Consider the following 24,070-nt stretch of genomic DNA (forward strand, 5'->3'; position numbering starts at 1 on the left):
AAAACGAGCGGGCCTCAGGCAGCTAGAGTGCAACAGAATACTTTAAAATACAAGAAAATAATAAAAATATAGACAATACATAAAATCCAAATACGCCACAAAGAGAAGATTACTCCTTGCTGGACTTCTTCTTTTTCTTCTTCTTTTCAGACTCATCTTCATCATCAGCCTTTCTCTTTTTATCCTTCTTTTCCTTCTTCTCCTTCTTTTCTTTCTTCTCCTTCTTCTTGGGCGACTCATCGTCATCAGCGGCAGTAGCTGGAGTAGAGGAAACTGAAACCTCTTCAATCAACGGCTTGGATGGGGTTTCAGGGGCAGCAACAGGGGCAGATACAGGAGCATCAACAGTGCCATTGGCAGCATCACCGCGGAAATCAACATAAGCAGACTTCCAAGCCTCAGGAGTATCATCAGTAACACGGCCAAACTTGTCAAGTTTACCATCGGCCTTGAGTTGCTTCTTCTTTTGAGCAACAGGACCCAAGCCCCATCTTCTTGGGTAGGTATCTCTTTCCATAATGCATCTCTTGATCTTGGCGACAATACCGTGATCACAGGTTGAGAGGTCTACAGTAGACATTTGAGCAATACCGAGAGCAATAGCCTCACCCTTTGTAGTAATAAGGACAACCTCATCATTAAGCTCGATTCCGTCTTCATATCTCAACAAACCAGGAATCATGAGCTTGGCACCGTAACAAACAGAGTTCACAGCAGAGTCCTTAACAACGACCCTCTTATATCCTAAGAGAAGCGACTCCAAAGGTCTGATACATCTTCTAAGATATGATTCGTCTTTGGTGTTGTCGTAAACCCATTGAGCATCGAGGATATCGTGTAAGGTGACACTGTTGTCAGACTCAGAAAGAGCACCAGAACGCACACGACGAAGCTCTTGCATGTGACCACCAACTCCTAAGAGCATGCCCAAATGGACACAAAGAGTTCTCATATAAGTACCAGCTTCACAACTAGCCCAGAAAACACCCAAGTGACGGTCATTATCGAACTCAATAAGCTTAGAATCATAGATAGTACGAACACGGAGCTGTCTCTTAACGGCAGAAATAAGAGGAGGTCTTTGGAAGAGAGCACCAGTCAAGTTCTCAATAGCACGGCCCAAGTCCTTCTCGTCATCAAGAGCATCGTGTAATCTAACAATACACACATACTCCTTACCGGCACCTTGCTGAGACTTAACCAAACGAGTGGCTCTATCGATGCAGACAATAAGAGAACCAGTGACCTTAGGATCCAAGGTACCAGAGTGACCAGTCTTCTCAACTCTCAAAATTCTCTTAACCCAAGCAACAACTTCGTGCGAACTAGGATTACTGGGCTTATCCAGATTAATAACACCAGAGGAAATGTAACTCTTCAAATCTCTCTTCAAAGGTGAACATCCGTTAGGAATTGGGGTATAGTGACCAGAACGGACCAACAGCTTGTCATAGTTCTTCAACAATAAGGGCCAAGTCGAGGTATCAGTGGAAGCCTTGGAGTTCTCTGGCTTGATAGAGAACTCAGTCGATTCCTGCATTTTCACGTCGCCGTCTGACATTTTTGCGGTCTGGTTTTTTTCACTTGAAAAATGTCGTCGAACTACAAGATAAAGACTACGATTTTTTTCAACTCGCTCGATTTTTTTTCACTCGTGATAAAAATCTTTTTCGGTGTAAATACCCTAAACCAATTAGATGCAAACCTGCCGTGCAGGGTCCAATCCCTGCTTGGGGCGACAACTGCGGCAGAGTATTAATCAATGGGATTTTTTTGACATTTTTTCATGCTTGCGAATTGATTATATAGCAGTGTTATATTACAGATTATATCATGAGTCTACCGACGAGCATATTCACACAGACAGCCATTGTACTTGTATGCCAGTGGTGCGCCGAGCGCAGATTCGAGGTTATATATTGATAGAGATATAATGATGTACATCTAGTAGATTACGCACCAGAGAGCTGGGCGACTGAGCCTATCTTGTTGGAGAGAGCTCTTTTCATAAACTGCTCGCGTGCGAGAGAACGGATATGCTTTAGATAGGTATCTAATTTGACGCGCCCGTTGTCGAGGGCTTTGTCGAGAACGTAGAGAGTGTCCTCAATAGCGAGGTCGTCGCAAACAACATCGTATAGCTGGTTAAACACGATGTTTTCGGCACATAAAATATCATCAATTTTAGGATCAGGTCGGGATTTGGCTTCTTGAATTACTCGTTTGGCCTGTTCGATACGTTCGCGCAGCACGGGCATATTCTGTTTCGATGCAGATATAATGTGTTCTAAACCACGTTTCTCATTTGTGACAGCATTATCAAACCAGTTTAATAGTTCTTTCGTCTGAAATATGGCTTGCTCATCAGTGTCAATTTCGGGTTTGAGGATTGTGTCGACAACAGAATTAAGCTGATCACTGAGATGCTGCAGTGCTGCTAGCTTTTCGGGATTTGGTGGTTTGACGGGCACAGGAACTGATGAAGCCTGAGAGTTTGCAGAGTTTGATGCCAGAGATGGCGTGCCTGGTGAGTCAATTGCAGAGTCCATGATGTCCAGTACCTGCTTAACTTCTGTTTTATGCACTGGCGGTGGAGGAGAACTGTAGGGTGAAGCCCTCCCCTGATGGAATGCAGAGTTATAAGATTGGGATGCCAGGTGCGAGGGGCCTACTTGAGGGCCATGCTGAAGCACTTGTTGATGCTGAAATGGATGCTGTTGTGTTTGTATTTGTTGGTACTGATATTGATACTGGTTCGAGGTTGGAGGTGGTGGTGGCGGTGGTGGCGGTGGAGGTAATGGAGACTGGGCAGTTTGTGACACCGGGCTTTGGAAACTTGAATAACTATTAGAACGATAGTCTTGTTGTTGTCTCGGAGATTGAATAGTATTTGGTGGTTGATACCCCGGGGATTGCGTACGATTGTGTCCGGTCGTTGCCGCCAGAGGAGGAAGGGGTGGAGGAGGTCGAAATGGTCCACTCTCTAATCCTGCTTGTACTGGTCGATCATGATGCGTTGGGTTTGGCGGCAGAGGTGGTGGCTGAGGTCTGGCTGCTTGATGTTGATTGGATCCCGATAACACTTCTGGCAAACCTATAGGAGATGCAGCGTATACTGGGGGTTCTTTAGAGAAGGCCTCGCTTAACACCTTTGCAAATCCAGTTAATGAGCTTGTAGCGATATTGTCCAACCAATACGTCAAATATGGATGGTAACACCTTCCGTTCGTGTCCACATAGTTACCAGGATGAATTATCATTGTCGGAGTAGGTCTCACAAATGCAAAAGGGCCAGAATTTGGGTACGACTTAGGTACCCAAATCTCAATTGGGATTCTATAAACTGTATTTGCAAATACAGTCGGCAAATTTCCATGTATACAAAGAAGCAGTTCAGGTCTACCTGCTTCGTCCGTATATACTTTGGTCCTAGGTCTCAATGTAGGGAAATCAACTAATAGTTGCGACACATGTTCGTAGGTCCTATTAGGGTCGTGATACTCCTAAGTATAGTTAGCGAAATTGAATGGCATTAGAGACGGCATTTAACTTCTCCCCTAAGTCCTTCCATTACTGTTTCCTACTTACAGGTGCCAGAACCCGGTAAAGCCATTCCAATAATTCTCGTGGTAGCTGAACAGGAGGATTCACTGGTCCCTGTCCATTCTGTACACTCATTGCTGATGAGATTCTCACAATGGCTCTGTCTTTCTATTTTATATCGACCTGGTAAGGACGCATGTGTAACTGGAACTCATCCTCAGCTCTGGCTGTCCGCTAGTTTGGCGATAAGCTGTGTAGCCGTGCGAGATACCCCCTTCCCCCTCCCCCACAAGAGTCTTTAAGTAGATCCATTTATTGTCAACCAGTGATATATAACTTCTAACTCCAAGCTGGCAAAATATAACATAGACCATCTAAACTATCCGCGTCATTATGCTATCTACTTTTTTTCTTGTGGCTTTGATCCTAAATCACAATTAAAATTCACTTCTATGGTAAATGCATCACTGTCGCTCCCCCATAGCCCTGCATAACGGTAGACGCCTGCAGGGTCTTTGATCAACCTTTCAGAAAACCTCACACTTTTTAGCCCTTGCTACCTTGACTGCTTTTAAGATTCTTCATTCCAAAGTCAAATTTAAATTATTCCAATTCACAGCAACTAAATGAAGATCCAGAAGCACTTACTAATAACTTTGGGCTAGTTTTCAACAGCTGAGGAGTCTCAATCCATCAGTTCTCCCACCTCTACTGAAATAATCCGATCAAGCCTCATCGCTGTCTGTTATGTCATGAAGCTGGAATATTGGGGGCAGTGGGGGACTGGAAAATGTACCACAGCGAAAGGCAGATTATCTGTAACAAACAATGCATGCAGACCCTGACACGAGTTAGAATGGAGAAATCAGCCGCCAATTACAGATGCAGCCAACAGGGATTACCCTGTTCAGCTCCATGCACCGTTACTAGTTTAAGGAGACAAGCACACGGAGAGCCTTTCTTAGCTGAACATACTACAGTAACACCCTTTTGATCAAACCTTTCCTCGATATTTGGCTGGACTTCCACCGACGGGCGATATTTTGCGCACTCAGCACTGCATCAGTAATTGGGCTGTTAACAAAGGTGTCTTTGAATCACGGTACCCACGCGATTCAATTCACGAACCACTGCGCGCAGAAAAGAACATTTCTGCTAGCTTTCAACACAAACCAATCGTATTTGGGGTGTTAAAAGACTCACGTAATTGCATATTAACTGGCACAAAAAGTACACAATGAGTGGGTAAGTTTGCGATTAGGGATCCTTGAGTCTTGTTGCCCTTGGCAAGAAACGACTCAAGCGGCTAAAATAGCGGGGATATATGAGGCAGTCTACAATCGTGAAATCTAACGCAAATACAGCTGGACAGTTGTATTGGTCTTAATACTTGTTGCTGGAGCCTCGACGGCAGCATGGGTTTTTGCCCCCAAGGGAGATAGCACAACTGTATGGAGAAGTTGTATAATTCTTACACTCTCAATGTGCTATATAATGTGGGCCATTACATACTTAGCGCAGTTGCATCCATTAGTCCAGCCAAAGCGATCGGATTTACGACCGGAATTCGCAGAGTAATGAAATATTACCGTGATGAAAGTGGTCTCTTGGTGAGACGATGTGTGACTATGCAATTGATCTGTAACGTAATTTATATTTTTCAACTTCTATCAGAGGCGAAATCCAATCTATGAAGCAGAAGAAGAGATAGCTTTAAATGGAGTCGCTTGCTTGGATTAGACTGAATGGAGACATTCAGACTGAACCTCAGTAGAAAAGAGTTTTGGTTTGATGAGGGCCCTTGCATCACAAGACTTATAAGCCCTAAATGCTCTTACAGCAAGTTATAGTCTGAGGCCCTGCCTCAGACCCGCTATCTTCTCAAATCCAATTGGAGTCCAAGCACTAGCTAATGGGTTTTATTGAGATCGTGCGTTCACGAAGGCTGATTTGGAATTTATGGCTTGGCAATGCCCAGATTGCCGTTCAGTGATTAGCTACTAGAACTCAAAAGGGTCTTTAGCTTCACTCTGATCACTAGATTAGACATAGATTCCCTCTAGACAAACGCATTTCAAATGCAAGATCTTATGTTGATTCAACACATTCGTTTGTTCTATTATTAAAAGAAGCACTCGAGACTATTTTTTCTGGTTTAACTACCTAAACGATGACCTTTACCTTGGAAAAAGTTCGATGACGAAAATCCTCCTCCTCGGCTGGAAGACGATGGTCTAGAAGAAGAACTTGAGGCCGAGGCTGAGGCCGCCGCTGGACGCTGGTTAAATGTAGTGCCAAAACCACGACTTGAAGTTTCGCTACTTGTATCCGCTTTTTGTCCTGGTACCATGCGAGAAAGCCATTGTGGAGTTGCCAGATAATGGCGCCCTCCAGCAAGTGGAAGCAGAGTATCAAAAAACAAGAAGCAATGCGCCGACAAATATCCAGTTCCCAGTTGCAAGGCCCCTTGTGTTCCTTCCAAGACGAGCGCCAAGAACAACATTAACACCGGAAGATAGACTGCCCTAATAGATAGGAAATAGAACCTCACCTTCTCGTCAACGTGATCTTGTGCCCAAGTATATGTGCATGCCATCATGAGTGCCGGCAAGAACACATATCCTTTGACGTATACATTAGCTGCCTAAAAAAGCTAGTTAGTTCTATCGATTTTAAAGGCTACAAGGACTGTAGAACTTTCATTGCCGGAGGCACAAAGAATGATCAAATCCAATCGCCAAACAATATAAGATATAGAGAGTGCAACAAGGCCATGTCAACAAAGCTAAATCAGTTGACAAGCACTATGATTGCCACACATTCTCACGATCCGCAGCGCCATCCCAGTGAAGTATCAAATCATAGGGACAGCTCCACAGCTTGATCTTCTCCATCACCAGAACCCGTAAACCTATGGAGCATAAAGGAATCGGGGCAGAAACAGGAGAGTATCTTTATACTTGATTGCGGTTGAACCTCTTTCACTTGCTCGTTCACCATAAGTAGACCAACTTACCAAGATGAAAAATGCATTGAAAAGAACATAGAACAGGTAGTCTGCTGTGCTCGATCCAAATTTGTTTTCTTCTAGTTTTAGGCTGTAAGTGTATACTGTGAAGTAGAAGAGCATGTTAGCAGGAACAACAAAGATAGCTTCTGGTGCTCGAACCCAACTGTCGAAGGGTTCCGGCAATGCTCAAGATTGTTACTGGAATGTACTTATTAGCATGTATCAGCTCCAGAACCATTCTTTAGCATTCCCAGATCCTTCAACAGAAGCGAACAAACACCGTAATAGGATGTAGCTATACGCAACCACGCCAAAAACAGATAGAACGAGTATCTATAGACCATTGTAAACAAAGCCACTTGAACCCGTTCTACCTAATCTGGCATTATACAAGTAGTCTATAAATAAGCACAAACGAGATTTACGAAAAATATAAAAAAGCTTTTTATAGTTCCCCTCTGCGCCTATTTATACTTGAAAATTTGGTTGGTAACACATATGCTCCCATCATATGCATGGTAGACCACTTACGAACATGAATATCCATCGCTCTCTTTAAAGGGTGCCCAAACCCTATAGCGAACGCCGTTACTGGTTCCAAGAGTTAGTGAAAGTTCATCCAGACTATAATAATAATCATACACAAAAATCACGAGGCTCATCCAATTGTAGAAAGATGAAATATAGTGTAACCTCTATTCTTGATGCTAATACTTACTCGGGCGCCAGATTTCTAAACTAAACACTGTCAGCTGCCAAACATTTATGAAATATAATGCGCTGACTAGGTTGGTTGCGGTGACAATAAAAATTGCAATTGAACTGAGCATGAGTACTCGTGTTATAGGTGGGATTTGGAGGAAAAACCTGTTTATGTTAGATCATTTCAAAGGAATTTTCCAAATTCTTCGTTTGCGAAACACTATATTGTACAAGTCCAAGGCAACAGTTAACAAAGGAATTAATATTGTTGTGCCGTTAATGAACAAGAAAGCAGTGTTTGCCAGGTATGCCACAGTTAGACTTACTCCTGTAGGTCGTTCGTCATCCCAAGTCAGAGAATTCTATATAAATAATGTGTTGAACTTTGTTAATGATACAATAGACCTGTCGACAAGGTATATAACAATTCGATTGAAGTCGATAAAATATGTTTACAATATAACCTTCGGTGCGAAGTAGTGGTCGACAAGTATTCGGTATCGAAAACTAAGTGTTGGATGCATGCAATGAACCTCTGATTAGATAAGACATAAAAGCCGCGACTGCGGCTTTTATGTCTTCGGCTGGATAGATTTTGTCGTGCCTAGTTTGTGTGAGTCCGAAGCTCCTGGCCCGGCACAAAAAAATTAGTATTCTATACCACTTTTTGCTATATTTAAACCATCTTGGATAAGTTTCTCGTAAAATGCTAACGAGGGAGTCCGATAGACAGATCCAACATAATTCATTATGGTGGGGAGCGGGCCTCTCTGTCTCTATATGCATTCGGGAAAATTATAAATCATTCAGGCCGAGACAGTTTGAGACTGAATGGGAGAAAGGCAAGATTGAATCACATCACTAACCCCAGGTTGAAATATTTATAAGATACGTGACTATGGGGTTTATGTGAACTGCTGGAAAGATCCAGCCTCGGTCAGGTTTAGACGCAAAAAGTAATGATAACGTGACTTTGTCGGCGCGCGATAAAGGAATATTGCGATCGATTCGGTTACATCTGATCACTTCATATTTAACAGAGGGGTCTAGTGGGGAATTTTTGGTACAAACAAAAAGGGCCAAAGCGTGCCTGTTAGTCGAGAGGGTTGATTAGACTATTCAGACAATTAGTGAGTGGTGGTAGGCATCTCTATCTAAGCAGAAGTTGATAAATCAACGAGTCTTTAGACATTATCTAAGTGTGCCAAATTTGATTCGGCAAACGGACAAACGTCTATAGTAACGAAGTGATTCATATCAAAGAAAATGGAGGCTTTTGATGGATATTTGGCTCATATTAGGAGGCCCCTTTCCAGCTTGTTTCAAAGAGAAGGCGATGGTACTGCGGAGATTAGGAGTGATATAGAGGATGGTAAATCTACGGTAGATACAGGTTTGAAGACATTTGACGATAGTGATGATAAGACTCAAGTTGCCGGAAATCCATCAGACGAGAATAAAATCAAGTCTAGCGGTAACTCCAAAGGGAAGGGGGTTTCCCGTAAAAAGAAAAAAGCTAAAGCCAACAAAATACGACCAGTTAGTGGATCTGCTATTGATAGTGAGAGCGAAAGTGAGGAAGATGAAATGGATTTGATTGGGAGGTTTTCATTTGCCCCGTTTTTCTCATCGGCTAATACCAACGATAACAATCCTAGCCAGGGCTCTGGAAGTGGCTCGTATTATGGATTTATGTCTTTAGAGCATTACCATTGGCTTATTCAGCAGTATTTATCGCCATATGGTGAACCAAGTGGAATAATAGCAGCTAAGGATCCAGAAGTTCCTCCTCCAATAGACCATGTTGGATTTGTAGATACTGATTCTCATACTCAAACTGGAAGTAGTGGCTCGTACAGTGCCAGGGCGTTCCTCACCAACTTACTTTCCTCAAGATCCAGTAGCGCGCCAGTAAATGCAACTAATAGCGCAACTAATAGTGCTGAAGAGGACGAAGAAAAGAGAAAACAACGCAAGAATCGCAAGCGTAGGCTATTGTTGAGACAGCGAAGGCTCAGCAGACATAAAAGCATGAATAGTGGGCCTACACGCCCCTCCCCGTTGGGGCCCCCATCCGATCTGCTGAGTGAAAAAGAGCTTCGACAGAGAATTTTGGAAATAAAAGAAATGAACCTTAATGATAGAGAACGAGACAGGATGGTACAGACACTAATGACTGAAAACTACTATCGAATAAAAGGACTGAAAATTGAAGGAGCGGAAGTCGAAGAAGATAACATCAGTCATAGGTTGAATCGTGTCAAACTAGAAAATGTAAATGATGGTGATAATGAGAGCGATGAGAATGATTTTGATGATCTAGATGACGACGGAGAAGTAGGTGACGATGACGATGACTATGACGTCGATGATGAAGACATATCCCTATCGGTGATAACTGCTAAAGACAAAGAACCTTCCTACACTGATGAAACCTGCGAAGTTCTTGGCTGTGAACATTACCAAAGAGGGTGTAAACTACAATGCTCAACATGCGATAGCTGGTACACATGCCGAATGTGTCACGACGCAGAAGAGACTCATAAACTTATTCGCAGGGATACTCGGAATATGGTTTGCATGTATTGCAAAACGGCACAGCCAGCAGCTCAAGAATGCCGCACTTGCCATGAAATCATGGCTAGATATTACTGTGACATTTGCAAACTCTGGGACGACGACATTCATAAATCTATTTTTCATTGTGATGACTGTGGAATATGCCGTATCGGTAAGGGTCTCGGGAAAGATTTTTTCCACTGTAAGACTTGCAACGTGTGTATGTCCATTGAATTAGAGAATGCTCATCGTTGTATTGAGCATTCGACAGAGTGCGACTGTCCTATTTGTGGCGAGTTCATGTTCACATCAACCGAGACTGTGGTGTTTATGAAATGTGGTCACTCAATCCACCAGTCTTGCTATCATGAACATACGCGGAACTCTTACAAATGTCCCACGTGCCAACGGTCAGTTATTAATATGGAAGCAAGTTTTCGGATACTTGACGCTGAGATCGCCAGTCAAGTTCTTCCTGAACCATATGTGAACTGGCGGAGCATAATAGTCTGCAACGATTGTTCTGCAAAGTCCAATGTTCCCTTTCATTTTCTGGGGCTAAAATGCTCTACGTGTCGCTCATACAATACATCACAACTCAAGCTAATTAAACCAGAAGAGTTTGATGTCACTGGGTTGGATCGTGCTCTTATCATGTCGGCAGTGGATTTATCTGATGTGACTATTGAGTCCGAGTAACCTCGTATTATAGAGGTTTTGTTATTTAAATTTAATTATATACTATTATCATTCTTTCTATGCATACTATACGGTGGAGTTCCACTTCACAAAACTCTAGTGGCTGGAAAAAAAAATTATAAGCTATATTTTACCAGCCAGTGGCTTTTTTTGAGAATTTGACCTATAGCACAACAAATAAAATCAAATTTAAAGCTTAGATAGATGGGAGCCTCCGTCAATTGGTAGAACGACACCATTGATGTAGTTACCACCTGGGGAAGCAAGAAAGAGAGAAGCAGCAATGATGTCCTCCTTAGTACCAAGTCTACCACGGGGATTAGCTTGAGTGATCTCATCCCCAATTACTTCCAAAAGACCATTGGCCATCTTCGTAGGGAAAAATCCAGGAGCGAGAACGTTGACAGTGATGTTACGGGGTCCAAGCTCTACAGCAAGTGACTTTCCGAGATGATGGACAGCAGCTTTGGAAGCAAGATAACCATAGGTTCCACCACTCAAGCCCGATGAAATACCAGCAACTGATCCAGTAATAAGAACACGCGCTGGATCAGTGCTTGAGCCTGCCTTCTCCAAGAATGGAGCAAACAGTTGAATAGATGAGAATACACCTCTCAAATTGAGATCCAACACTTTGCCAATAGCAGAGTCGGGATGCTTCTCGAAATCGGCCCCCCATGAAGCTCCTGCATTCGCAACTAGAATGTCCAATTTGGATTCAAGTTTGGCAAACTCAGCAGCTAAGTGCTCAACACCCTTTCTGATTCCTAAATCGGCTGGGATTGAATAAGCTCTTCCCTTTAAACCATTCGATTCAGCATATCGGTTCAATTCAGCCACGGCCTCTTCACAGGCCTTTGCTTTTCTCGAACTGATATACACCTTGGAAGCTCCAGCAGCAAGAAATCCTTCACTGATATACAGACCCAGACCTCTAGATCCACCTGTTACAAGTGCGACTTTGCCTTCAAGCGAGAATAACGGAGAGGTGATTTTTGACATGTTTATATTTCTTTGAAAATCGCATACGATAGAAAATTGATGTCTCCGTATTTATATTTATAAGTTTCTCGGTCGCACCTAAACCCCACAAATGACATAAGTATAACCGGTACGCCTGGAGGTGGGGCTCGATTCATACATACGAGTTAGCTGTACGGGCACTCGTTTAGCCGAGGACTGTGCAATTAGCCGTTTGTCCAATGCCGACCAAGTAAATCGCCGATAAGTGGTCATCTGGTAGTATATTCAACCAGTTTTTCCTTTGCAGCATAGACTCGGCCTGATCTCATAAAGTTTGGTATTACTTGTCAAACGCTGTTAAAACCAGTTATTGGTTATTGATTATCCGGCGACCTCGGTATGCTGCTACTGATCGACTCACCGGCGCAGATCTCCCCCGAGAGCATCTCGTAACTCCGAGACTTACTAGCCACAACCCTTATCTTATCTACGGATCAATAAACTATTGGCATGACATGCCGATCGTTATAGATCACAAAAGCCCAGTACAAACCATTTAATATTCAACATCCTTAATGTCAAAAACACCCAAAACTAAAATTAGATCTACGTACCATGCGTTGTGCTCCAATTGTTGCTCAGTCCCAACCTCTAACGGTGTTAAGTTCTTGTGAGAAAGTAGCCCTCAGTTTTGATTCAAGCCTGTTCATTACTGCTGGAAACCCTGAATTGGCAGTCTATACAAATGAAGTTCGAATTCATGTATCAATTATGCACAATGGAAGCTCTTGTACAATGGAAGAGTCGTCAGCTATTTTGGATTCAATGATATATGATGGTCAGTTTTGGTCGGATGCTACCCTGTTTACCCCCGCCTCGGCCCAAAATATTTGTATTTCCAAAACTGACACCTCCTTTGCATTCACCTTGAAGTGTGGCCAGCTCGAAGCCAATTCTAGTCATGACCGTAGGTATCTTAAAGACATATTTATTAACCTGAGTTTTCATTCTGAATCTTGCCAAACAGATGTATATCCACCTGGCAGTCCGCCTATCACCAACCTGAAAGTTTTGACAACAATGATCGATCTCGCTGATTACGCCATGACTTGCCTGGTAGAATCTAGTCTGAAAAGGTTTGTGCCCATGTTCTTCGTGTCTGGTCTATTCGTTTCGTTTCAGCAGATAATCCCGCTGTTCTCTCCGTTACAGAAATCTTTGACTCTAGAAACTGTGAGTACTGTCAATCATACAATATTCCTCCTGTTAAACACGCGAGAATGTTGATGTCGGTTAGGGCCCCGTTGGCCTGTGCAGATACTAACAAGACAGGATGTCTCAATATGGCAAGCAGCCGAGCAAGGTGTAATAAAAAGTAAAACAAGCCCAATCCAAGAAATTGCTCCCGAAAACAAAAAAACGGAATGGAAATCTGATAGTGACTCCAAAATAACTTACGGAAGATATTTTAACTCCACTGACACTAGTAAAAATATCGTGTCTCAAACTCTGACTATGTAAATGGTTATTCTTCGACTTCCTGTTTCTCTACATGATCCTTACCCATATGCATTAGCGATCTCAACACATCTCAACGAAAATGCCCAACTTTCTGACATGTGCAGGGAGCTGGCTGGGCATGTGAAACTAGACATGGAACTTACGGATATTCCTATGGAAAGTTGGTTGAGCGAAGTGTTCTAAAAATCGGTGCATGTCGCTTAGATCTATCGAATATTTAACTTCTTAATATTAAGTTCTCAGATTTCGCTCTAGCTTCCTTTTTTGCGCCCTCTTTTGTTGCTCACCTCATTGGGATCACTTACTGTGTTTGCTACATATTGCTTTTGCCGAACAGATACTTCCCTCCACAGCCTCGTCGACCGAGCATCGCATAATAACTTATACTCGTTAATTCTCTATCCTTCAAGTCTCGACAAGAAAAGGGCCTTCGAAGGTATACAACTGTTTTAACATACAGTGGCTCAACAGCAAGCTAGATTCATTCACAGTCTATTGGTGTTAACAGGGCAGCCCTCTCCAAGGTGGATTCTTTGGTATCCCATGTGTTTCGTATTGCCCCTCTTCCAGACTATTAATATCTAGAGCTTGACTAGCATTATTGATAGAGGACTAAGTCAAGTCTATATCCTGGCCATCTGCTACTAGGTAAAGTTATCGCGAATGTCCTTCCGATGAATTCGTTAAAATACCTATCGTCGCGAGTCGACAGGGTATTCGGCCAAGAGCAGAACGAAGATGTTGTAGAAATCAGTTCTCGATATACGCCTCCCATTGACTTTTCTATCGATGAAGAGGAGCCCTTACTAGAGAACGAGAAACAAGACATAACTGTCAAAGCCTCGGCAACTAGTGGGCATGGTAGCCTCATTTCATCATATTTATTCCCTCCATTGATCATTAAGAGCATTTCAAAACTTATTTCATTTATATTCTTTCTGGCCAGTTTCCTCAATCCATTTGCATATTTCAAGAGGAAGCCAGTGCCATCGACTGCGGTATCTCAAGAGAAACTGGTTGCCGGTAGAGGTCTACAAAGTCCCTATACGAAAGGGCAACACCAACATTCGCATTTATCATCATCCCTATCTCAATCTACTCGCTATTTATCACCACCAAGGCCCCTTCTCATGAAGCGACCGCCTCCAAAAACGTTAGTATTGGATTTGGATGAGACCCTGATCCATTCGCTCTCGCAAGGCAGTAATTTCAGCACTGGTCAAATGGTCGAGGTTAAGTTAGACAATCAGGTGGCAACACTTTATTATGTGCGAAAAAGACCATACTGCGATTATTTTTTAAAGTGCGTATCAGAGTGGTTTCATTTAGTTGTCTTTACTGCCTCCGTTCCTGCCTACGCAGATCCTATGATTGATTGGTTGGAACAGGAGAGAAAGTATTTTTCTCGAAGACTATATCGTAATGAATGTACTGCTACACCTTCAGGATATGTGAAGGATCTGTCAATAGTTGAATCCGATCTGTCCAAAGTCTTCATTATCGATAACTCGCCCATATCATACTCAAAACAGAATGAGAATGCCATTGGTATCGAGGGATGGATATCCGATTCATCTGATCATAATTTGTTGCATTTAATCCCGCTTCTTCATGCATTGCGCTATTCTCTTGATGTTCGTTCAGTTCTTTCACTAAAAATGGGCGAGGCTTCTTTTGAATAGACTGTAGTTTTTCGACTATTGATATAGTTAAAAGTCATAATAATAATAATAATAATAATAATAATAATAATAGTTGCTATACACATTATGCTATTTACGAATTTACATAATGGTTTAACCGCGTCCAAATGCCCTCTTTAGGAGGTGTTTCATTTCCATCATTTATGCCAGTAGCTACCCCTCGTCCCCCTCCTCCTCGAAGTGGCTTTACTATATTGACAACATGCGACAGCTCCTCTTGTTTCGGCCTAAAATCTGATAAGTGCTCTCGTAACAAAGCAAGATTCTTTGCGAATAATTCCCGATCTTCACTCGCCATCTGTTCCGACTTGCGAAGTGACTCTTCCAAAGCTTCAATCCGCTCATTTCGTACAACCAACAGCTTCTCATCGATTACTACCTCCTTCTTTAGCTGGGCGTTCTGTTCAATAAGCTGTCTTTGAACTCTAGTTAGCTGTTCCAAGTTCCGTTGCAGCAATGCCATTTTCTTCTGCTGCTGCTTGTTGTTGCTATTTCGAAGCGCCAAGTTATACTGGTCTCTAGCCTGATCAAGGGATATCTCAAGTTCAACAATTCTTTCACAACGGTCTTGTAGATCTGTCATTAGCGATGCCTTCATCGTTTCAAACTGTGCAATATGAGCTTGTAAAGCAGCTGTCTTCTCCGAACTCGTTTTCTGAAGCTGTATTGTGTCATTTAATTCCTCTACAGAAGACTGTAGGGCCGCCTTCTCTCTGTTCAGCACGTCTACCTTACTCATCAGTTGCTCAATAGTCTCCAACTGTGACTGTAATTTGGCCTGATAAAGGCTATCGGCATTTGTCTCTGAGTGAGTCGATAAAATGCTACTAAATCGCTCATTCTCTTGCTTCAAGAGATCAATAATGTATGTTGCAGGTGTGAATGAGACAGAAGATGTTCTCGTTGAGGATGTAGATAATGTGGAGGGTGAGGGCGATACTGGAAATGTAGCTGAGCTCTCTGGCCCTGGCAGATCTGAACTGTCCATTTGTTTTGAAAGATTGTTGAGAACCCTTATAGCGCGAATGCGGGATTTTTCTGGTAAATCTTCTGATAGCTGTAATAGTTCCAAGAGACTAGCGTTGCTGATACTGACTTCATCAGTATACATGTCTCCCAACAGTTCGCTCATTTTCTTTCGCCTCTTGGTATCATAGTTCGGTGATGAAGGAGCACTCTTCTCATCCACTTCTGAATTCTTTATTGATAATTCTAGTGCTTCCTTCATGGCTACATCTAACCTTGTCGATAAGTCTTTATTATCGTCCTCCAAGGCACATATTTTGATTTCCAATTCTTTCTTGTCATACTTAAGATTATCAATTTCTAGTATTAGCTGACGTGATTCCTCGACTTGTTGAACGGTCTCTTTAAGTTTGCTGATTAGCTCTTCTTGCTGCTCAATAATTGCATCTTTTTCGGTTAATTGGTCTTGAAGGGTATCGCTATTCAGGAAATTCATGCTATCATTTTCGTTTTCAAATCCAAATTCAGAGGGAGTAGGTGACATAGGTATTGTATAACTAACGTCATTGAGCGTGCTAACGTTACTCATTGTAGACCTGTGACCAGGTCTAGCAGCTACTCCTCTCCTCAAGGGAGTAACTGTTGAGCTTGAACGATAAGACATGGAAGATCCAGTTCTTGGAGATTGGGGCACAGAGTAGGGTAGCAAGTCAGTCCAATCTGATTTGGAAGGAGAAGTTCCCGACCGCCACAAAAGTAACTCGGCTTCCAATTTCTGCTCATAACGAACACGAGACTCTAGGGTCGTCTGGGATTGTCGCAGTAATTGTCGGAGCTCTGTTGGACTAAGTTCAGCATTGATCTTGGCCTTATTCTTGATAGTCTTAGCACGTACACCAAATCGCAATGTAGACAAAGTCTCTGCATCATTATAGCTAGATGGCGAACAGTTCACTATTAGTGACGTTCTAGAATTACCTCCCAAAGATTCTTGTAATATACGGGTCAATTTGGAGTCCCTGTATGGAATATGTGATGATTTGCTATCGGTCAGAGAATTTATGACCAGGCCCAGTGCCGACAAAGACTTATTTATCTTTTTGGCTTCTTCTAATGTCTGGCCAGACGCTCCAGTTTTGCCTACCTTCTCAGAACCTGCAAGGTCGACTAAAAACATTTGACCCGTTTTCTGAGAACCAGTGATAATATTCTTCTGCGAAACAACTATAACGAAGATTGAATGTGACCGAGAACTCTCCTGGTTCATGTTGGTTGCAGCAACAGATCTGATCCTCGATCCTTGTCTCATGACTTGATACACATCATTAGCGCAACTAACGTATTCTTCCGTTAATCCTTTGACGTACACACCTCTTGTTTTGTCCTCATGAATCGGTAAGTTGTCATTAGTGGGGTTTAACAGATCTTTTATCTTCTCCATGTATATTTCCATATAACTGACTCGTACCATATACTCAATATCAGACGAAGAGTTTTGAATAGTGTCAAATATCAGGTCCACTATTCTTGGAATGGCACCTCTGGAATTACCATCGTCTATACTTGGACCCATCATAGTATATGACTTTCCCGACCCTGTTTGGCCGTATGCCAGTACGGTTCCATTGTACCCTTTGAATATATCCTCAACAGTCGGTCTTAAGCTATAGTCGAAAACCTGCTGCTGAGCTGAGTCCATATTAAATACCCTATCGAAAGTAAATGTACCATTGAAATCTTTGGTCTCAATCTTGCAGGTTGAGTCCGACAAGAATTGAACAATGTTGATAGCGTCCGGATCTGATTTCTCCAGTGAGTTTTCAGGCCGAAATCGGGCAATCACCTTGATATTGTTGGAGCCAGAGCTGGTACTGGGACTGGGTACACCATTAGACCCTCCAGGGTCACTTGCCATACTTGCTCGACTCAGCGTTCGCTCACATGAAGGAATCGACGACATCGGTAATTAAGTACTGTGAGGATAAAATTCGCGAGTTTTTTCGAGCACTTTCCATCAAAGAAAAATTAGGTTGTAAAACAAGACACAGTGTCTGAATCTGAAATGAGACCCAGTGGACGGAGTATGCGAACTGCTTAAATATAGGATAATAGAAGAATGCCAATAATTCACTCGTCACAAACTGTGCCTCAATGCTTACAATATGGATTCAACTCGTCTAGTAAAGTACAATACTTAGTAGAACCCCTGGAAATTATGTTAGAAAATTAAGTTTGACGTTGTTTACAAACGCGTTCGTCAACTAGAGCCCGAGCACATACCACCAACTTTGAATTGATCCCCAATCGTAGTTTTAAAGAAAGACGGGTATATTTCAAGTCTTTTACAGTGTCTTCAGAAACTGTCCATCATAGATTCCTAGCGGGTCAAGTCTTGAGAATATAATGTAGAGATCAGGACTAATTTTACAGCATGTTTACCACACAGGCCAATTTAGATGTCTCGCATGTTACAGGGATAATATTATATTCTTTTAGTGGGTAATGTACGACTCATTCGGGTTGACTCGCGTTTAACTTAGCTGGTGACACTGCAAGCGGGCTTGTGCGTTTCCGCTGCAAGCTGAAGCAGCCATGGCCACAAAATTAAACTCCTAGCTGGATATCTTTCTGGCCTTGTCTTTAAATGCTCAAGGATGCGGTAAGGAACATAGTGCGAACGGCTAATCAAGCAATCAGTTGTCCTGAAAAAAGAGAATATAAAAATGGAATACAATGAGACGGTCATTAGCCCCCATCTTTAGCAAGTTCCACTGGTTAAACTAAAACTACAGTAAGCTTCCAGCTAGAAATTTACGTTGTTAAGCGCAACAATTGATCAATGACAGTCGTACCAGGCCATAAGTCGAATTGCAGTCCTATACACAAATCATCAGCTATCAACTGAATCCAATCTATGTCTATCAATATATTATAGAAGTCGAGTATCCATCTCGGGGTAATATTGCAGTCCATTTGTTCGATGGTAGCGAGCTGCGAGCTGCATGATAACAGTGATCTGCAAGTCCCTGCAGTTTCTACAAAGAATTGCCCGAAAATCTTCTAGTTACGCTTTCATTTTCACAAATTAAGAAACCCAAGAAGCAAGCTACTGCTAAGTTTAAGTTCATATTCAAACTGAAAAATCTATCTTTTAAAACAGCTACATAATATGCGGTAATCTGTGTCTCCAGTTCCCACTAGGTCTTATGCACCTTTTAATTTGTATTGAGCGTTGCGTAAGTCTTGGATGCCTATCTCTGTTTGAATAGTCCAGTATCTGTACAGGATGGGAGTGACGGCCGATATGAGCGGTAAAGTCCAGATAAAATCGAATCCTCGCCATGGTCGATGTTTCAGATATCCTTGTGCAACTATGATAATGGACAATCCTAAAGTGGCACTGGGAAGATACCTCGTAAGAGGAGTAGCTGGACTTCTAGACACCGGTAAATAGTAGATACAATATGCTGACAAAATAATAGAAATCAGGGATAACAGTGAAAGCAGAGGATTGTATTTACAGTAAGGAAGAAATATAAATATTGGCGTTGGAAATAGGATCATCGTAGTAAAGGCAACCTTTTCTGTTAGTAACTTCTCCAAAATCTAACTTATTCTTACTCACCCTAAATGTTTCCTGCTGTTGAAGGGCTTTCAATTCAAATGATCCAATGAGTCTCTCCTGTTCTATTTGAAAGTTAGTCGCCAACATCAGCCTGTTGTTTTCAATTTATTACTCACCTTGTTCATCAATTGGCTGCTCTGGAATAGTAATTTCATCACCATCCATATCCAGTAATTTTTTGGTTGCCTTTCTCAACCTCGACATGTTTTATACCTCTCTCGACAGAAGATTGTAGGTAGTAGGATGCAACTACGAAAACAATCTTTTGAAGTAGCATTCTTATCAGAAGTATTCTTTTATCGGGGAAGGGTCACGAAGCTTTAGAGTGCTGCCCAAAAGCCCCGCTTATAGACTTATTTCGAGCCCATACACCATACTATTAACTAACAATATATTAAAATGCGTCCAATTATTAGACGGCCGGCAAGACATACAAGACAAATGGCTTATAATCAGCCTCTACTAATGCTCCATATTCATGTAGATCAGAATCTCCCTTCAATCGTCCTCTGGTGTCCTTCTCAAAAGCATTACCTCCTAAGTATCCAAACTTCTCAATCAAGATCTTCTCAATCTTCTCTAGACGGCCAGAGGGTACAACAAAAATACTAGTCAGGAAATTAGGGGGGAGGCCATATCTCAGTACACTTTCAACAAACACCCTCAATGCTTTAATATGAGCCCATCCTTTAACAATATCAGCATAAGCAGCCTTAGAAAGACGTACAACTTCACCCCACAATTTACGTTCCGTCTCAGAAGCAACAGCTTGTTCCTTTCGCAAATCAGCAACTAAAGTGTCGGAATATTTGAATTCACGAGGAGACCATTTGTGATCACGAAGCTTTGCTACAAATTGACTGACGTATTTCTGGAATAAAGTAACATTGTAAAGCACATATTCAGAATCTTCAGCTATAACTCCAGCACTACGGGGAACAACCATGGGAACCAAAGTTTCATAAGATGCAAGAAATTCTTTGGTGGATGCCTTTGGAACAGCTACTAAAACTGTACGTAAATACTCACTTTCAAGAACAAAGTGTTCTCTCTTTACAACGTCATGAAGAGAGCGAACTGACAAGTTACCAGTTTGTTTGCGGTCAACTGCAGAAAGGTTGGACTTGGCTGTTGAATATGAATTGTAACTGGTTCTAACATCGTTGTCCAGGCTGAATACTTCCTTAGTAATTAGATCTACTAGCTCACCAATTGACTTATCAACTCTATATTTACTCGAATTCCATTGGAAGTGCTTCAGGTAGTCAGCCGATGTGTATCTGTTGTCAATCACTTTGGCTGCTTTAATTTGATTTTCCGAATCATAAAGAGAATTGATAATATCGGCAGCTTTACTAGCAATGGACTCTAACTGGCCATCATATTTTGCCAATTCCTCAGATTGCTGGACTAGGTTATCCAATGTCCCAATTTTAAAAGAAGGGATGTCGAAATGAGCGAACTCTTGGTGGGGAATCGTAAGATTTTCTGCCAGCCATTTATCCAATTGAGTCTGGGGATCTCCTCCACTAGGCGCTGCGCTGCTTGGTAGCGACACCAACAAAAGTTGCTCGGACATCTTCAACCACTTGGCTGTTGGTTTCTCGACGTGCTTTGTGGTGAGCGTTCGTAGTTAAGGAGCACGAGCGAGATAATAGGCGGTTGTCGCTTGGGCATCATCAATAGGTAGGGTAACTTTATCCAATAGTCACGTGCCTGAGTGTGGTTTGGTGCCGAAGTTTTCTTTTATTGATTGGTCTTACTACAAATCGTGGATAAGGTTATGAATCAGAATGGTGAAATGTTGAATAGTATTCCAGAAGATTCAGATCACATAATGGGTCAGCGGGTATACCAGTAACATATTTGCCAGTAGGAAGGGTGGTGCATGTGCTGTCGTGAACCCTGCATGAGATGAAGTTCCCCTGAAAACAATGACGATCAAAACAATATCAACTACCTTATTCGCCCCGAAACTGTAAAATGAATTCCAAATATGCCTCGTGTATTCCGAGTGGATTGAAGCTTTAGAGGGACCTGAAAATGTCCGGGGATTTGTTGCTGGAAGGAACTTTAAACCTGGTGAGTGAGATAACATCAAACTTCGGTAAAGATACCGTTGTTTACATTATCGGCTCCATTATTTGGTTCTACCTGTCCTGCCTGTCATGAGGTATCTAGTGGTGGTATGGTCACCGTATGTTGTCCCTCTTGCAGTCAGAAGGTTTATAAATTTTGTTTTGTATATCATACAGTGTCTGGCCAATGTCGAGCGTTGAAAAATACACTGGTATTGCGGAGAATTACAACATTTTCCTAGCTGTATCCCAGATGGCTGAAAGAGCATCTAGTGATGTTGGTTATGCCTCTATGCTCAAATTACCTTGTTTCTCATGTTGATAAATTCCGAAATTCTTGGGATGGCCGGTATGAGCAGTTTGAGGATATAGACATAAATGTTCTACAATCATCCCCGGCTCTCAATCTAAGTGTAGCCGAAGTCACTAGAATATCTTGTGTATTTGCGGTCAATTCTTTTACTATACTAGATGGTTATCTCAAGTGGCATAGCTTTCGACTTCTTAGTCAGTATGATTAACCATTCTTGTAAACCGAATAGCTACGTACTTAAGCGAGAATCACAGGAAACCAGCAATTTAAGTTTTGTGCTCGTGGCACTTAGGGACATCACAAGCGAAGATCAAATTAAAATGGCTTACACTAATATATTTAAAACTTCAGAAAAAAAGCGCATACGTTGAAGTTCTATTTTCTTCTTCTCATGTGTATGTCCGTTATGTACTGGCAATCAGTTATCATTAGCTGATTCTTTCCAAATGTCCCAAATGCTATATTCTTATTGAAGGCGCAAAATTTATGTGGTTACATGGTTGATATTGTAAAGTACGCTCGTCTCACAATTCCGCTCAGTTTCATCTTAAAACTTTAGACGGAGGAAAGTGTTCTCAGCAACATCATCAAAGAGATCTCTCTAAAATCTCCTTTGTCTTCGATTTCTTCTCTCTTCAGGAGATTTCCCTTGGACTAGGCAAGCAATTCCTTCACTTCTGGATGTTATAGAATAGCAACATTCCCTCAACGATGATAGCTTGCATAGCTTTACTTGACTTTGCTGTTTCAGTAAACATAAATATGCTTGTTCATGCTGCTCACATGAATTCTTGCCTTCGTCTTCCATTTTTTATTATAAGTTTGGTGAGCTTCGTTAGGAACTCTGTTAACTTTTTAAATAGGAAACTGAATCCAATGGATTTGAACTGTAGAGCGTTGTTCAGTGCAGCTTCGTTGATATACAATTACCTATTCAATAAAGCTAGAGAAAATTCACTGCTTGAAGTTTCAGAATGATATCAACTGTATTAGGCTACCAAGCTTGGCAAACTCAATTGACGAGTTAGATGCTTTCCATTTCTTAGGGCGAGCATTTTATGAAGAATTATTTAGCAAACCCCCTGCGAAATCGTGTAACGGAGTAGCGGCAGAAACTTTTACCACAGCATTTTATATGAAAATTGTGGCTGGGTGTGATCGAATTTAAAGTTTATAAAATCTAATCAGTCTTACTAAAAACTTCGAACAGAATTTATATTTGAATTGGATGCAGGTGGTCATATCAACTAATAGCAGTAAATATTTTAGCACTCTGTACTATAATGTATTTAGTTCATGTTTAGAAGAATTTCAAATTTCCAAATTTGCTAGGACTATTCTTATTTCCATTAGCTTTGCAGTGGGTACTTGATCCTATAGTATCAAAGGCTACAATAATAATATATCATTCTTGAAGTAAGTAATAACCTAGTGATTCCAAATCCAACACTAAACATAACTGATACAGTTCAAAAAATTCTCAGTCTCATATATCTAGTAGGGTTGCTCTGTTATGTACTCCAATTTAGGGCTATTCCGGATGAGAGTACATGACAATAAATTATCTTCCAAGTCATATATCAATCAATAAATCTTGTTCGAAATCACAAACTATACATAATTAAATAAAAAATAATGTCAAATCTCATCATTTATGTACCACCAGGACGAGCACTCTATATTTACCTGACTGGAGACTGTTTACTTTGGCTCTGTTAGATTTCAGCATATTGGAAGTCCGTTGCTGGTGAATGAGTGAGTAAATAAATCTTGTTTGAAGTCCTATACTATACATAATTAATACAATTCAAATAATTTCAAATCCCATCATTTACACGTTACCAGGAGGATTGCTCGCATTTTGACCTGTTTACAGGCTGTTTACTTTGGCTACTTCGAGTTGGATATATTTGACGCCACTGGATTCCCCATTAAAATATCGAAATGACTTACGATATTTTAATGAGTACATGGGAAAACGGTTCAAGCTACCAGATACTGGGGACAAAAAATAGATCTTTATTAAAGTACTATACAATTCTATTACAAATCTCCAGGAGGACTGTTCACATATTGGCCTGTGATTCAGGCTGATTAATGTCTTGTTGATTTGGTTTCGCATTTTGACGTCACTTGGATTCCCCATTGGAACTGTTATATCCCAACGAGCAACGGGAAAACCTTTCGGTAATTGGATTACTATTTTTCATCTGTGCGCCTACTGGGAAAAAACTATTGCTAGCAAGCTCTACTCTGAGAGAACCATTTCCAGTCCCCTTGGGAACTGGGGATTGGACCCAGTTGACCCGTGGGTCCTTAGGGTAGGTTTGCTGGCAACGTCCATGTCTAAACCCACCGACATAGTAGGGCGCAACTCAGGGTGGTACG

The 24,070-nt window shown here is 41.6% G+C and overlaps 7 protein-coding genes across 7 annotated transcripts; 2 read left to right on the forward strand and 5 right to left on the reverse strand.

Annotated features, from left to right (window-relative positions):
- Positions 1-109: 109 nt before the first annotated feature.
- On the reverse strand, positions 110-1,561 carry CBF5 (pseudouridine synthase CBF5; the record flags this gene model as incomplete). The annotated part of the gene is made up of 1 exon (XM_018880236.1): positions 110-1,561. The coding sequence occupies one exon, from the start codon at positions 1,559-1,561 to the stop codon at positions 110-112; it is 1,452 nt and encodes a 483-aa protein (XP_018738074.1).
- Positions 1,562-1,952: 391 nt separating this feature from the next.
- Positions 1,953-3,260, reverse strand: STP22 (ubiquitin-binding ESCRT-I subunit protein STP22; the record flags this gene model as incomplete). The annotated part of the gene is made up of 1 exon (XM_018880237.1): positions 1,953-3,260. The coding sequence occupies one exon, from the start codon at positions 3,258-3,260 to the stop codon at positions 1,953-1,955; it is 1,308 nt and encodes a 435-aa protein (XP_018738075.1).
- A 5,261-nt stretch (positions 3,261-8,521) lies between these two features.
- ADR1 (Zinc finger protein 420) lies at positions 8,522-10,513 on the forward strand (the record flags this gene model as incomplete). Its single annotated transcript, XM_018880238.1, has 1 exon — positions 8,522-10,513. One exon carries the CDS (start codon positions 8,522-8,524, stop codon positions 10,511-10,513), a length of 1,992 nt encoding a protein of 663 aa, XP_018738076.1.
- A 189-nt stretch (positions 10,514-10,702) lies between these two features.
- On the reverse strand, positions 10,703-11,515 carry SPS19 (Sps19p; the record flags this gene model as incomplete). The annotated part of the gene is made up of 1 exon (XM_018880239.1): positions 10,703-11,515. One exon carries the CDS (start codon positions 11,513-11,515, stop codon positions 10,703-10,705), a length of 813 nt encoding a protein of 270 aa, XP_018738077.1.
- Positions 11,516-13,671: 2,156 nt separating this feature from the next.
- NEM1 (Nem1-Spo7 phosphatase catalytic subunit NEM1) lies at positions 13,672-14,679 on the forward strand (the record flags this gene model as incomplete). The annotated part of the gene is made up of 1 exon (XM_018880240.1): positions 13,672-14,679. The coding sequence occupies one exon, from the start codon at positions 13,672-13,674 to the stop codon at positions 14,677-14,679; it is 1,008 nt and encodes a 335-aa protein (XP_018738078.1).
- Positions 14,680-14,773: 94 nt separating this feature from the next.
- Positions 14,774-17,626, reverse strand: KIP1 (Kip1p; the record flags this gene model as incomplete). The annotated part of the gene is made up of 1 exon (XM_018880241.1): positions 14,774-17,626. One exon carries the CDS (start codon positions 17,624-17,626, stop codon positions 14,774-14,776), a length of 2,853 nt encoding a protein of 950 aa, XP_018738079.1.
- A 2,077-nt stretch (positions 17,627-19,703) lies between these two features.
- VMA5 (H(+)-transporting V1 sector ATPase subunit C) lies at positions 19,704-20,870 on the reverse strand (the record flags this gene model as incomplete). Its single annotated transcript, XM_018880242.1, has 1 exon — positions 19,704-20,870. One exon carries the CDS (start codon positions 20,868-20,870, stop codon positions 19,704-19,706), a length of 1,167 nt encoding a protein of 388 aa, XP_018738080.1.
- Between the last annotated feature and the right edge of the window lie 3,200 nt (positions 20,871-24,070).

Source organism: Sugiyamaella lignohabitans, chromosome B, assembly GCF_001640025.1.
Source record: "Sugiyamaella lignohabitans strain CBS 10342 chromosome B, complete sequence".
Lineage (NCBI taxonomy): Eukaryota > Fungi > Ascomycota > Dipodascomycetes > Dipodascales > Trichomonascaceae > Sugiyamaella > Sugiyamaella lignohabitans.